The sequence below is a fragment of the Sarcophilus harrisii genome, chromosome 4 (assembly GCF_902635505.1).
Source record: "Sarcophilus harrisii chromosome 4, mSarHar1.11, whole genome shotgun sequence".
Taxonomy (NCBI): Eukaryota; Metazoa; Chordata; class Mammalia; order Dasyuromorphia; family Dasyuridae; genus Sarcophilus; species Sarcophilus harrisii.
Window position 1 is genome coordinate 317,735,409 of NC_045429.1, and position 16,457 is coordinate 317,751,865.

Below are 16,457 nucleotides of genomic sequence, written 5' to 3' on the forward strand. Positions count from 1 at the left end.
GTATGATCCTGCAATCTCTCTCAGCCTCAGTTTCCCCATCTGTAAAGTGGAGGTAATAATAGCAAGTAATTACCACCCTCCAGGGTTATTGGAAAGATCATTTGACATATAAAACGGCTTTGCTGACCTGAAAGTATTATAAAAATACTAGCTAAGTGTATTTCTTCTTGTTTTCTCCTTCATAAAATGGCAGAACATCTGGTCACCAACCTTATACAGACCTGGCGACCATTATTACTAAAGTACATCATTAAATTCCAACAGTGAACAAGTTATTAGGAGAAAACATAATTCTCCATTTGCAGAACAAAGCAACCTCAGCCAAAACCTTTTTATGAAAACCACGTTACAAAGGAAACTAACTCTCCGTGGCATTAAGTAACATGTAGTGAATCGTTCTTTCATGCGTAGAGGTGGATTTCCTAGGGGTACGTTTTCCTTCTTTTTCAGGGTTTTATGGTAATATTTAGCCCAAACCTGCCTCCACAGAACTATAAAATCCCTTGTTCTTGGAGCTCATTTGCCCCCCCCCCCCAGCTAGAGTTCTTCCAACATCATAACCTCCCAGGTGGAAATGAATAATCAATACAAAATAATTAATCATGCCAACCTCTTTTATTACACTAATCAGCTTTGCAGTAGAACTCTCTCAATTTTCCAGGTCCCAGAATGAGTTATGGGATTGTGGAAGCAGAGTCAGGGAACTGTAAAGGAGAAGATGAGCTTTCTGGGCTGAGATTTCTGACTATAGCTTTCTGGATTCTCTATCTGCCCAGGTATCAAAAGAAAAAATTACCTCCTGAGCTAAAGGGCTTTAGGAAGGCTAGGGCGCTGTTAATGCCAGTGACAATTCCCTGAAATGATCTCGTGACTCAAATTCATCACACTATATATTTCCATTGAGCTGGAACCAATTATCTTATTTTTATATAATTGTAACTTCAAATAGTGGAATTTTCTGACACCCATGACCACTTCAGGGGATTCATTATTCACACTAATCAGTGAGACCTGCCTATTTTTCTTTAATAACAAGGAATTTATTTATAGTATCATGAAGGAGCTATTCTATATCCGATCATCTAAGGTTTATTATAATTCTGAGTTGCCATGATTCTGTGATTCTAAAGAAGAATTTAAATCTAAAAATATCAAGACCATCACAACTATATCTCTCCCAAATAACTTTCCTTGATTGTCCCTAGAGGTAAAAGAATTAATGCATACAGGATTTATGATTTCATAGGGTCATTGGGAGAAAATTACTTCATAAACCTTAACTCAGGAGTTCTGAACTGTTTTTGTGTCATAGGCCACTTGGGCACTAGTCCAAAGAAGCCGAGGGGCCCTTCTCAGAGTAATGTTTTTAAATGCATACGATGAAATATACAGGATTACAAAAGAAACCCACTATATTGAAACACAGTCACCAAAATATGCAGTCCAGAACTCCAGGTTAAGAACTCTATGCCTTGAAGAATTAAATCTGTAGTCTCCAAGCTTTTTTTTTTACTCATGTAAGTCTATTAACATATATTACTGCAATGTTATAAATTTAAATTAAAAATATCAAAGGAGATGATATGAAGATAAAATTAAACTATATTTTAAAAATAAGGCTCACTTATTAATGATACAAAAAGGGTTTTTTCTTATCACATTAAAATTTATCATTGACACTTATTTTTAGCAAGAACAATGTTAATGAATGTGCTTGATTATTTTGGAGTTGGGTTTATAGATCTGGTATTTCAAAGACCTAGTTTTAGGCTTCTTTTATTTCAATAATTGTTTTATTGGTTATGAGAAATGAAAAAAATCTCAAAAAGACCTATTTATTAAAATAGAAGAAGTCCATCATTAGCTGGGTTTGCTAAATCATCTTTATCTTCTCTGATGTCAAACAACTGTTTTAACATTGCTTTGTTAACAAAACCCACTAAAATTCTTTGGAAGGTTTTTTTGGTTTTCAAGTTTATTAGATATGAAAAAAAGAGTTTATATAGATGATAGAAGTTGAGTTAAATGGCTTGCTAATCATGATGGCTTTATACTATCATTAGATAATATTTCAAGACAAAAATGTACATTTAGAACAAGCTTCACAGCTAACAACAGTGGTTGTAAATTCATATTTTCTTGATGATTTAAAACTTTTTGGCTAATTCTGATTATATCATCATCTCTTTTTTTCTTGTAGTATGGCTGATGAAGTATACATCTAAGGAGTGCAAGTATTTGTTCTGCTCTTTTCTTGTTCATTTATGATTGCATTTTTAGTATTATTTTCAATCTGAGGTTTCTTAGAAATCTTTTAAACCACATTGCCATTTTTTGGCATTTTATAGGTTAACTTAAACTTTATATTCTATAAATTCACTTACCAGGTACGAAGAAACTACAATCCATTAAAAATCGGCTAAAAGTAAATGAATGAATGAATAAGGATTCATTATTCCTTGGCAAACCCCTCCATGTTGTATTTTAATTACTATATGAGTCATGGGATTATCTAAATAAAGGATACCTGTATCAATATAGATATTAAATATTATTATAGTATCCCATTTTGTAGTGGCAGGGAACTGGAAACTGGGGAATTGGTTGGGGAATGGCTAAATAGGTTGTGGTGTATAAATAAAATAGAACATTGTTCTTCTATACGAAGTGATGGGCAGGCTGCTTTTAGGGAGGCCTGGAAAGATTTGCATGAACTGATGCTGGCTGAAGTGAGTAGAACCAAGAGAACATTGTATACAGCAACAAGATTATGTGATGATCAACTGGGATGAACTTGGATCTTTTCAACAATGAGGTGATTGAAGGAAATTCCAATAGAATTGGGATGGAAGGAACCAACCACATCCAGAGAGAGTGCTATGGAGACTGAGTGTGGATAAAAGCATAGTATTTTCACCTTTTTTTATTGGTATTATTATTTGTTCGCTTAGTTTTTTTTTTCTTTCTCATATTAAATGCCTACCAGGTGCCAGGTCCTGGTCAATCGCAAATAAAAGCTGCTTATCATTTATTTGGGGTGAGGGAAGAAGAATTGCTCATGTTTAACATATATTATTAGGTCACATGCTATCTAGGGGAGGGGGAAGGAGAAAAATCTAAATATTGAAAACTATCTTCAAATATATTTTGAAAATGAAAGGCTATCATTTTTTTAAAAATCAATCTTCTAGTATGTGTTCCTCCCAAATCCTAATGGATCCTCTGGCAGTACTCTGCTTTAGAGACCACTAGGTTAGATAAATGTGAGCTGCAATGATTATCTTATTAAAACTATTAATACAATTTATTACACAACTCTGAGCAGATGAACCTAAAAGTAACTGAAATACTTCACAACTATCCACCCCCTACAAAACCTCTGCCAAAATTACTGTCCCCTCTTTATAATAATTTGCAATATTTTTGTTAAAAGTGCCTCAGAGAGGTTGAATTACTAAGAGCACACACGCAGCTAGTTTGTAGTATCACTATTAATGACAAAAACTAACAAGAAGGAAATACAGGCTCTGTCGAGACAGAAACAAAGAAGTGCTTACTGATAAATGTTAAGACATGCTCACTTTTAAGCATTTATTAAGTTCTTACTGTGGGCCAAGCACTGTGCTGCCTTATGTGACTTCTGACAATCCACTCCTGATTGGTGGGGCTCTTAAGAATGACCCCTCTCCTGGGGACAGCTGAATAGATTACGGAACACACATGTATAAAACAAAATACTAGTGAACCACAAGATACAGGTGAAGAATTCTCAGAAATATGGGGAGAAAAACTTAAGAGAAACTGAAGCTAAGCCAATTAAAATTATAAACCAGAAGGACAATATATACAATGACTATTATAATGTAGACAAAAACTTCATTCAAAAGCAGCCCAATTCAGATAAACTGCAATGACCAATCTTAGTTCTGGAGACTAGAAAATGAAACAGCCTTCCCACCTTTCATTGGAGAAGTGATGGACTACAGGTGCTAACTGCTGGATTTGCTGTCATATGCAAACATACAATCCAAGGCTATTTTATTTAACTGTTTTTTTATAAGGAAAATTTTTTTTATACAGGAGAGTTCAATTTAAGGGAGGAAGTATGAGTCAGGAACAATATGTATAATTAATACTTTAAAAAAATGATGGGGGGGAGGGAGAAAAACACTGTGCCATCCTAGCTCTCTCAATTCCCCATCCCTAACTTAATTTTCCTGTTAAAGCTTAAAACAAATTTCAAAGCTAGCTGTAAGAATTCTGCAAAGAAGGATAAGAAACATCTGCTTGCATTTTGTTTTTTCTCATTTTTTTTCTTTTTGATCTGATTTTTCTTGAGCAGCATAATTATGGAAATATGTACAGAAGAATTGCACATGTTTAACATGTATAGGATTACTTGCTATCTAAGGGAGGAGGTGGGAGGAAGAAGAGGAAAAAAAATTTGGAACACAAGGTTTTACAAGGGTGAATAATGAAAACTACATACATATATTTTGAAAACAAAAAAACTATTAAAAAAAAAAGGAAAGATAACAAAGACACTTGAATTAAGGGGTTTGAATCACTGTTTAATTAACTACAAAGATCCTTGGTCAATCACAAAGTAAAATGGTGAAATGGACTATCTGAAGAATCTTTGAGAGGAAAAAAAAAAAAACACAGCCTTATTAACTCCTTTGCCATAAAGCAACTAGCCATTTTTAAGGCTTTTTTTAGAAAGTTGCTGTGACTTTAAATCCTAAAGCTCTTCAGACTTTAAACCAAATTCTAAATCTACAGTTCAGCTACTAATAACATCCTTTGTACAAATAACAGACTGTCAAGCCATTACACCTTGGCAAGTTAACTCAAAACCAAAATCCCTCCAATAGACAATTTAAGTAAAAACAACTATCAAACAACCATTTCTGCAAGAATAATTATGTAGAAACTATCAAGAAATCCATGAGAAGGAAGCAAAAGCTTTGACAGGGCTCACAGGGGAGATATTAAGAGCACAGATAGGAATCTGGACCGACAATCTAAGCAGCTCTCTTGAAATCTCATAGGATTGAAAAACAAATATTCTTCTGTTTGTGTGAAACCTGGTCCAAGAGCCAAAATTCTTTTCCTTCAAGGTTTGTAATCATCTCAGATACTATAATCAAACTTCATTCAAAATAAACAAGAAATAAGGAAATGGCAATTTCTATATCTACTGAACAAAAAACTGGAATTCAAATCCCAAATACCTCCTTTCATCAATTTATCAAGTCCTTTTTACTCCACAGCAAACAGATGAGCAATCTCATCTATACTCATGTTTGCACTTAATCCAACGATTTCTAAAATCTGTGCCCAGCAAATGTCTAGAACTCTCTATCCACTGCTACTGGGGAAAACCTTGAAAAATCAGTTTCATAAGGAATACAAGCACACTTACTGGTAGTGGAGATGTGAATTAATTCCAATTATGGAACTAAATCTGCAGTTTTTAGAGAAAGGTCACTAAGCTTTTGACCCACCATTCTTACTATATTGGGCATATGCCACAAGAAGATCAAAAACAGAAGGAAAATCCTCAATATCCAAAATATTCATAGCAATACTTTTTTTGTGGTAGGAAAAAACTAGAAATAAAGCAAGTGTCAATTTCCTGGAAAATGGCTGAACATACTGTGGAATATGAATGTAACAGAATTATGCATCATAAGAAATGAGAATATCTTTAAAATGAAATAAATTCAAAGAAACTTGAAGATATTTGTTTGAACTGAGGCAGAATGAACCAGAAGAACAATGTGTCCAATTACAACATTGTAAAATAAAACACTGAAAGACATCAGGTATGCATTACACATTCTTGACTCCAGAGGATTAAAAATAATGACATGACACCTTTTATGCTCAGGTCATATATCTATTGGGAGCTTATCTATACATCCTAGATAATCCCCTTCACCATAAAGGCAGCTTTTGCTGTTACAGTTAAGGCCAGCATCAGTAGAAGTTTTCATCCTGGGAATTCCTCACATCAGTGAAATTATAACGGAACCCTACCTTCCTCACCCCAAACTGAAACCCACAGAGAAATCTGTTGCATTAATTATAAGTTTTTTGACTTCTAATAAAAGTTGTGGTGGTTGTTTATTGTGTCATTTCAGTCATATCCCATTCTTTAGGAGTCTATTTTGCATTTTCTTGACAAAGATACGAGTAGTTTGCCATTTCCTTATCCAGCTCATGTCACACAACTGGTGACTGAGTCTGGGAATTGAACTCATGAAGATGAGGTTTTCTGATTCTAAGCCCAGTGCTTTAACCACTACTGCCACCTAGCCGCCCCGATTAGGAGCCAAAGTTTCTAATTAGAAATTAAGTTTTTGGCTTCTAATTCTAATAGAATTTCCTATTGTGCATCAGTTAGGGCTCTAACTCTTCAGGCCACACAATGTGAGGTCACAGAACCTAGTTTCAATTTTTAATTCTAATTCTTTCCACTGTTATTTAAGGAATTTTTCCCTTTTCCTTTTTCAAAATTACCTTATGCGATTGCTTATTCTGAGATTAAACTTCAAGTGGAGCCAGACAAATAAGTTTCTAAGACAGCTGTATCAATGTCAACTCTCCATTTTGCCTATTTAATTCTTTGTCTATGTTTTACAATATAGCTCAGATGCTTCCATCTTTGAAACTCCCCTCATCCTTGCTGGACAGATAAGAGATGGCTCTCCTCCTTGCACTAACAGCTGCACTTGTTCATATTCTTGCACAAATATCTGAATCCTATAATATGACATATTGGATCTTTACAGCAAGGAATTAATTAGACTAATTGTTCACCAGGTAGAACACAAGATCATGGAATCCCAAAGTAGAGGGGAACCTTGGCAATCAACTGATCCCTCCCCTGTAAAATATCACCTACAAGTGATCCTCCAGTCTCCACTTGAAGATGGAGAGTTAGCATTTCAGGGAAAGATAGGGAGCAGAAAGGTTGTAAAGAAAGTACCTGCTTAATCAATGCTTGTCAACTGACTGGCTGAAAACAGCTTGCACAAAAATCATGATAATTATAGGAAAACAATGCTGTGAGACTTTGGGGCTCTGGTCAATAACAATGATCAATCATCAGTGCAGAAGAATCATGTTTCCCATCTCTTGGCAGATGGTGTAGGGGACAAACATTTTCAGATACAATCAATTGTGGTTTTGCTTGAGTATACTAATTTTTTAAAGGAAGGGCTTTTCTTTGGCTGAGGAGGGAGTGGGTTGAAGAACCTGTGAAAAAGTTATAGGAGGAAGGATGGAGAGATTGTGGTAGTAATACCAAAAAAAGAAAATAGCAAAAAGGGTCAATGACATATTTTACAAATACAGGGTTCTGTATTTGTTCAAAAGAAAGTTCTGAAGGAGTCACATATATGCATAGTAATGTCTGAATTATCAAACTAAATTTAAGATATATACTTTTTCTAAAAAGCTGAACATAATAGAGATTTATGGGGTCACATATAATCCTTTTTTTTATCTGTATAAAGAAATGTTAATGTTTGTTGTCATGTTCATAATGATTAAAAAAAAAGTTTTTTGAGAAAGCATTACCACACACCCCACCACCACCACCACCACCACCACCAAAATGGAACTCTCTCTGTACCAAATCCATTTCTGAATAGTTACAATTAGCAGGTAATTCTTCCATGTGCTATTCTAGTCTCTTCCCCTCAACTTCCAAACCTAACAAATCTCATCCCATCACAAGGGCAGGTGACACTCCTTCTCTAAGCTTCGGTCTCCATGAACCATCTAAGGTCCATACACCTTCCAATGCTTGAGGTCTATAATTTCATAACTTTGTACAGCCCATGAACAATGTTACAAAAATCCAACGGCCCTTGGCAGAAAAAAGGTTCCCCTCTCCTGGCCTAAGGTACCATATAGTTCCATACTCTGGTCAGACTGACAATTTAAAAGACTGGAAAAAATACCAAGCTATTCGTCCCAAACAATCCAACTTACAAAGAAAACAGCTAACAATCAATCACTGGAAAACTACCCCGCCTCAATATATTTCTTTTCTTATCAATGTGAGCACTCCCACTAAGAAGGCAGATTACAGCTTTCTCATCTTGTGCTATTCTTACCAGTCTCTTCTCATAATTTTTCCACTGAATCTTTTGACATTTTGGGAACACCAATGCAGAGATAACTGTATCTCTCCATTACAGAACAGGGCAAACTCTTTTTCTGATCATACATGTCTTGAATGATATATCTATTACAAAACTACATCATTTGTCCCAAAATACATAGGAGCCAAAGAGGGGATGTGAGGTAATGTAGGTAGAAGGCTGATCTCAATAACAAGAAGAGCTAAGGCCCCTGACTTACTAGATATGTGATTTTTATAAATGTGCATGTCATTTAACCTATTTTAGTGTCCCAAAGCAACTCCAACAGCTTAAATTACCTATCTGTATCAGTGAAGACAGTGCCTCTATCAGGAGCTGCCAAGAAAATAGCAATAGAGTTTTTCACAATGAAGTGATCATTGGTAACTTTGGAGAGAGCAATTAGCAAACTCCTAAGGGAAAAAATATCTAAAATGATTGCCTGGATTTCCTCTCTTCTTATTCATCCCTTAATCCTTGGTAATCTAGCCTCTATCTTCATCATTCACCTCAGACTACTCTCTCCAAGGTTACCAATTTAAAGTGTGTGGGATTGAGTGAGTGAAGACACTCTCATGGGAATACAGCCTTCAACTATATACCTTAAATGTGACTTCAGACGTTATAATAACAAATAAAGCTACAGCTAAAAAAAGTTGCAAGTGTGTATCTCCTGTTTCCCACCATCTCTTAATTACCATTAAAGTACCTCTTTTTTTATTCTCTTATTTTTGGGTCAGATTTCTGCGACTAGAATATAAGCCCAGAATCCCCCAAACAATGGAAGAAAAGGCCAGATTGGGAGGGGGGGGGGGGCGGTGAGGGCTTCTGCATTCATTCAGACTATATAATCTTATGTTTTGTGGGTTTTACTTTGCACTCCCTTTTACTGACACACACCTTGTCAGATGGGAGATATCCTTTCTCAAGAGATTGTAATAAACCCTTTTTTGCTTTTTCTTACTCTGATAGTCTCTGATTGTTTTTGTGGTCAATACTGTCCCATCCAGAAGGCTTTTTCTTAATCCTCATCTTTCTTGATTTTTCAGCCACTTCTGACTACCCTCTCCTCTCTAGGTTTTCATGGAGTCCCCCTTCTACTTGACTGCTCCTTCCAAGTATCCTTTTCCAGATCTCTGTCCACATCACTGCTCCTAAATTTAGGTCTACCCAAGAATCTGGGGCCTGGACCTTATTCTCTTGTCTTTCTAGACCCACACTAAGTTAATTAACATCCCTATACTCATTACTCTAAGGATTTAAAGATCTAATCCTAATCTCTTCCCTGAGATCTGATCCTACATCAACTACTGAATATGGGATACGTCAAAATTGATACCCTGTAAGCAAATGAAACTCTGTCTGTCCAAAACAGGGCTAATTATATTTCTCTTAAAAATACACCACTTTACAAACGTTTCTATTACCGTAGAAAGCATACTTCTAGTCAGCCAGGCTAACAAACTAAGGGTCATCTTGGGCTCCTTACTCTCACACCCAACACACCCATTCAGTTGCCAAATCTTCCCATCTTCTTCTCCCCGAGATCTCTTGCATCCTTGCCCTGCTCTTCAACTACCCAAGCCATCATTCTAGATCAAGGGCTTAACTCTTGCCTAGACCATCACAATAATCTCCCGATTGGCCTTCCTACTACCTTCAGTCTCTTCCCACTCAAATCCATCTCCCATCCAACAGCCAAAATGATTTTCCTCAAGAGCAGCACTAACCTCTCCTCAGTACGCTTCAGTAGCTCCACTACTTCAAAGACCAAACATCGACTCCATTGTTTAGCATTTAAAGCCCTTCCCAAAATGGCACCAACCTACCATTCCAGCCTTACTACGTCCCTTATTTTACACTTTATCCAGCCAAAGTGGCAGCTTCATCTCTCTTTCCTGCCTTTGCATAACTATACCCCATAATTAGAATGTACTCCTTACTCATGATCACCTCCCAGAATCTCTAGATTTCTTGAAGGTTCAGCTCAAATGTCACTTTTACCTGCAGCCTTTCTGATTCCTCCCAGCTCCTGTGCCTTCCCTATAAAATTACCCAGCACCTACTTTGTAGATGTCTATATGTATACATGTCATCTCCACCAGTTAGATGTAAGCTTCATAATGACAGGGGTTATTCCACTTTTGCCTTTATTATCCCACTTATCCTAGTACCTAACATATAGTAGATGCTTAATAATTTTTTTAAAAATTTCATTCATTGTTAACTGATTGATCATAGAACTTGACCTTCTTCCTTATCTTCATCCTCTCCCTTCCTTTCCCTCCAAAACTTCAGGATCTTATTAAATATCTCTCTGCTGCTTTGGCAGAGCTATAACTAAAACTTTTTATTCCATTAATATGAATGGTCTTCTCTTTTTAAAAAAAAATTCTAAAATTATACATATAAACATTTCTCTTCACAAAAGGTGATCAAGCTTATTAATACTATACTCTTCCAGAGCAAAGCACTCAATCTGTATGCCTTATGGATGAGAGATTTAGAGCCAAGAAACTGGAAAGGGAAAACCTCCTAGTTTCCTTCAAAAACTCCTTTAGCCATTCATGACTCCAGGATCAATCATGATATGTGGAGACTCCTGACAAAGAAGCAGTGGACTCAGGGTGTGGAATGGGCCCATTTCCACAATTCCTCTGTAGCTTTTAAAGCCCATTATATCCTTGTTTCTTCCTACTCTTCCAAACTTCTTACATTTTTTATCTCTCCATGAACTCTGGGATCCAATGACACTGGTATCCTTGCTCTTGACATTCCATCTCCCAACTGTTCCTTTTTACTGGCTGCCCTCCAGGCCTGAAATGCTTTCCCTCCTGTCTTCACTGTCTGGCTTCCCAGCTTTTCCTTGAAATTTCAGCTAAAATCCCACTTTTTGCAAAGAAAAAAAACAAAAACCTGTCCCAGTCTTCCCTCAACAATCGTGCTTTCTCTGGGAAATTGCCTCCAATTTATTTGGAATATATACTATTTGTATACCATTGTTTGCATGTTGACTTCCCCATTAGACTAACTCCTTTGAGGGGAGAGGTTGTTTTTATCTATTTTTGTATTACCAGTGCTTAACACTTGCCCTGACACATAGTAGGGTGCTTAATAAATGTTGATGGGTATTTTTAAAGGATTTTGTTTTTCTTGTTTTTTGAGGGGGAAGAGTAGAAAGGAATGAAAATGGATTTTTGTTAACTATTTAAATTAATTATTAAACTTTTTTTTTTACTTTATTAACCTTTTTTACTCTATGAACTTATCATTTTCATTTCTGTCAAAAATCAAACTCAATATATTCACAAGCAAATGCTTTAAAAATAATATTTCTATATAATATATAATACATATAAATGTATATATTTATTAATACTGAGCAAATTTACTCAATACCAAACACTAAAAGTTCCCTGGAATTCATTTGTCAAAATTATGCAATCCAATTGCAGAACTTTAAGAATTGAACTTATAAAGGCCATAAGTTGCTTCAATTCTATTTTAAGTATTCATAAATCATCTGATAAACAGGTATGACAAGATCTACAACCAACCTTCTCTGTCTAATGAATCGGCCATTCTATTCTGGTCTGGATCTCTATCAGGCCACTGAACCTAGATGGCTTCTGAGGAGAAAGTGAGTCTGATGACTTTGCACTGCCCTCCCTCACTTACATCCAATTAATTTTCAAGACCTGACATCATGGTCAAGGACAAACAACAACAGTTCTATGATTTTCTCAACTCAGGGAACTCCCAATGCAGACACTCCCTCCCACTGATACACATCAGCAATTTGTTTTTGAGAAATGAGATTAGGTAATTTCCTGCCTCTCAAGTCTTTCTATTTAGGGTGCCATCTGGCATTCTAGTGTCAGAGACAAGATTTGAACTCAGGTTTTTCTCAATTTAATAATGGCTTCCTATCTACTCACTATATTAGACTTGTCATATAGGACAGAAATTTTTTTTACGAAGGAGTGATTATAGGAGTGAAAATTCTGGTTGTAGTTCTAAGTCAGCTGAGCCTTTGAAACAATGTGTTTGTAGAGCAGCACCACTATCATTCCATTAGTGCCTTCCTCTAGCTCAGCCTTAGAAGTCTCAGAGGTAAGGGCTCTTCCACATGATCTTTTTTAACTCAGCAGTCACCATAACTAACGCTCACTCAAGGCTTTGGAAAAGGTTACTGACTCACAAAGGCTCATGTTATAGGACTCCTAAGAGTCTTTATTTCTGCAAGGTTACTTCAAAGACAGAGATAATGGTATGGAGATATACAGCTAAAATAACTTGGTGTATTGGTCTGGTGACTGCTTTTCTGAAATGACTTCTAAATCTCACTCAGGCTATGACCTAAAAAACTGCCAGACCATGTTGATGGGGTGAATAAGACCCCAACAAAAAGGATCCTAGATCCTTGACAGCATGGTAGGTTGTAGGGAGGGCCTGAATTACTGTAAACAATCAGGAAGCCAAGCCATTCCTTGAAGCAAGTAAGGAGCACAGGATTATCTGTTGGTGAATGGGTTTTTTGTTATCCTGATGTGGGTATTTCCTGCTATGTGGACCCCCATTGAATTCCTGGTGAATTCCTTACATTGACAAACTTAACATGCCCCCAGTTACTGTTTCCAATCAGAAAGTCAAGTTTGATGTCAATGCCTGAGGATATTTTTCCCCTTTAAAGGACCTACTGGTACTCTACTTCTTCCCTAACTGCATTTAGGATTAGGCCCCTTACCCGACACCACAATGACCGACTACTTTTAGGGTTAGCTCGCTTACCAGGGCTAGAACCTAGTCTGCCTTATGGCATCTTCTCCTTGTTAATGGCAAGTTTCACTATTGAACTCGGCACAAGTCTTCCCTCTTATTAATCTCTCAACTCTCTTTGGAATTTAGCCCACCAGTCTATGGAGTAATAATAAAATCTTTGCCTTTTGATTTGAAAATGGTCTGAGTCTGCAGTTCTTTTGCAATACCTCATGACACCAGCCCAAAACCCAAACATACTTTGGGGGTCCAATCCTGTACCATATCGTCTGGTGGCCCGTACAGGTGGTCTCATACAGAGTCCTAAGACCAAGACATTTTGAGGATTCAGTGCTTCTGTACCCCATATTCCATCACATGGAACCATAAGGTATTTTGGAGGTTCAGCACTTCTCTACCCCCTGCCCCTCAATGTCTGTACTCTGCAGGTTACAATGACCTCTGACCAAAAGCAACATAAAGTTTGACCCAAATGGAAAAGGGCACTGATGTGCCTGGTACCATTCTCCCTGAGAAGCCCAAGTCTGAGCCTTTAATTGCACTTCTAGAAGGGGTTGTAAGACATTCTACAGTAGCTAGCTACAGCAGATAGCCTTTGAAACAGCTGCTGGAATGCCATTTAATGGTCCCCATCATGCTTGCTGCCATAAAGAAGGAGTTATGGGACAGGAAACAAATGTTTTACATGCACTAACATACATAGCCATCACATAGGAAATCACTAAGTCAAGAAGCATTTTGGCCACATGGGGACTTGTAATGCCCAGAGTAGAGAACTGTCATAAATAAAAAGTGTTCCAATTCACATTTCTCCCACCAGATTCTACTTACCCCTGCAGCAAATCCAAGGCTTCCATCTAAGATCCGTCTCTGTAAATGAAAACAAGATGTTCAGTTTTATACCAAAAGACCTATACCAAAAGTTATAAAAGAGGCACAAGCTTGACTTTTTTGAAATCCACTTTAAAGCCCAAAGTATTCAGCCTTCTTATAGGTTCTAAAAAGAAAACTTCTTTTCCCAATGCTTTAGAATCTTGATTCACCAAGAAAATAAAAAAGGATTCCATTAAAAAACTTGAAAAATGATACTACTAAGGCCACCATTTAATTCCACTTTGTTCAACCAACATTTCCTAAATAGCTGTTATTTGCAAAGTATTGTGTAAGGTGTTGGCAATTCTATTGGGGACTCAATAGTAATGGTGCAATAATGCCAACAACTGACTTTTACATATGGGTTAAGGTTTGTGAAATAATTTCTATAAATGATCTTACTTGATCCTCACAACAGTGAGATGTGTTATTTTCAACCTCTTTTAAGCAATGAAGAAGTTTTAAGCCTCTTCCCCAAGATCCAAGAGCTAGTAAGAGGTTGGAGCAACATTGGAGCCCTACATCACATTCAGTGTCCTAAGCAATCCTGACCCATTCATCAGTGGGACTTTTGTACTGATCCAAACATATTCTCTTGCCAGGTTTCCCTAGTGACCAGCTGCTGAAAGAAGGTTGGCCTGGGTCAAGCATCAGTTTTAACTACAGAACAGAATTTTTCTTGATACAAAAATAACTGTCCCACAGAAGGGAAGACCCTATGACCTCATTAGTGGTATACCCTAACCAATTGATCTAATCAACTATTTTAATAACCTGCATCATAAAGTCTATGGATGGAATCATCTCACCCTCCTCAATTCACAACCTGACAAAAACACCCCCTCTTCAAAAGAATCAAGACCAAGAAAACAGCTCCCCTTTTCAGGCCCATTAGCTAGGCTGCTTCTTGCTTATTGCTCTGAAGGTCTTCAGTGACATCTGAAAGATACACTTGTGCAGTGGGAAAGCCAAAATACTATTACTTTAAAGAATGACACATAATTAGAGAAATGCTGATTGCTCACAGTTGGACCATCAATATCACAAAAAAAAATGTTATTACCTAAATTAATTTACAGTTAGCACTATCCCAAACTACCAATGGGTGTACTTTACAGAACCAGGAAAAAATATATCAAATTTCATTCAGAGGAACAAAACAGCAAGAATATCAAGGGAAAAAAAAATTTAAGAAAGGAATTACAGAGAAATGGTACATTCAGACCTCAAATTATATATAAAACACGAATTACCTAGATCCCACTCCCCCTCCGTTGCCAAAAAAATCAAAACTACCTTGAACTGGTTTAAAAAAATAAGAAAATTGATCAGTGGAATAGACTAGATGAACAAGAATAAAAAACAATCCAAATCAATAACCTGGCACTCATAAAAAGGAAAGAATGTAAGGTACTTGGGAAAGAACACACCATTTAGCAAGAACTAATGAGAAAACAGGAAAGCAATTTGACCAAAATACATACACACACACACATACATACAGGTATGTATGTATATATGCATGTCTAGATATGTGTATAGACCAACATCTTAAACTACATACTACAATCAGCTCAAAAGGAATATACAACCTACTTAAGAAAGGTCATATCATAAAACAATTAAAAGAGAATGGCATTGGGCACCTTTTACAACTATGACTAGAAGAGAATTCTCAATCAAAGAACAGAAATTATGTATGTATCATGTGTATGTGTATGTATGTATATGTGTATATAGGTATGTATACACACACACATAAATATATGCATATTTATGTGTGTAATTTTAAACCTGAAAAGTTTTTGCACTATAACAAAATCAATGCAACTAAGATATTAAAAAGATTCAATTTAGAAAAAAAAATTTTTTTAAGGGTCTGACATCCAAAATACAGAGAATGAACACAAATATATGATTGTTAGTCATTCTTCAATCAGTAAAAGGTTAATAAATATATACAAAGTTTTCCAATTAAAAATTACAAACTATCAACAACCATATGAAAAAATGTTCCAAAACAATAATAATATGAAAAACCAAGTCAAAAAAACTGAGCTATATTGTTTCATGTCACATACACTAAACTAACAAAAAAATGACAAAAAGATGGAAATTATCAATGCTGGAAAAACTATAGGAAGCACACTAATATAATGCAGGAACTGCTATGAATTGGTCCAATTAATTTGGAAAACAGAATTACACTTTTAAAAAAGACTAACCTGTCTGTTCCCTTTGGGCATGTATCCTGAAAGGAGGCAAAGACAGAAAGAAAGCTCCTTTATATACTAAAATATACAAAGCAACACATTTTGTATTAGCAAAGTAGGTACCAATGAACTGGAAAATGGCTAAACAATTGTTGATACATTAACATAATGGAAAATCACCAGGTTATACAAAATGAAAAAGATAAAAGAATTCAGAGGAGCATGGGAAGACATAAACAGGTACAGAATGAAGCAACCAGAACTAGGAAACCAACAATGACTATAATAAAAAGAAGTATAACCAGAGTAAGTTGTCAAAAAAGTTTGTCTATGCACTTTCATGGGCATAGAATTTTGAATGTACCATCAAATCTGGTGGTTGATTTTGCTGACCTTTTTCTTTTCATTCTTTTCTTTTTTAAATTTAATTTTAATT

The 16,457-nt window shown here is 36.1% G+C and overlaps 1 protein-coding gene across 5 annotated transcripts in view; it reads right to left on the minus strand.

The window, feature by feature from the left end:
• Positions 1–16,457, minus strand: part of SLC39A11 (solute carrier family 39 member 11) — a 478,311-nt gene that overhangs the window by 425,528 nt on the left and 36,326 nt on the right. For 4 of the 5 annotated variants that reach the window (XM_031965726.1, XM_031965721.1, XM_031965722.1 and 1 more), the window contains exon 3: positions 13,767–13,805. In XM_031965726.1, coding sequence (XP_031821586.1) covers positions 13,767–13,805 — 39 coding nt within the window. Of the gene's footprint in view, positions 1–13,766; positions 13,806–16,033; positions 16,060–16,457 lie in introns of all 5 variants that reach the window. The other variant, XM_031965725.1, reaches the window with a different exon arrangement.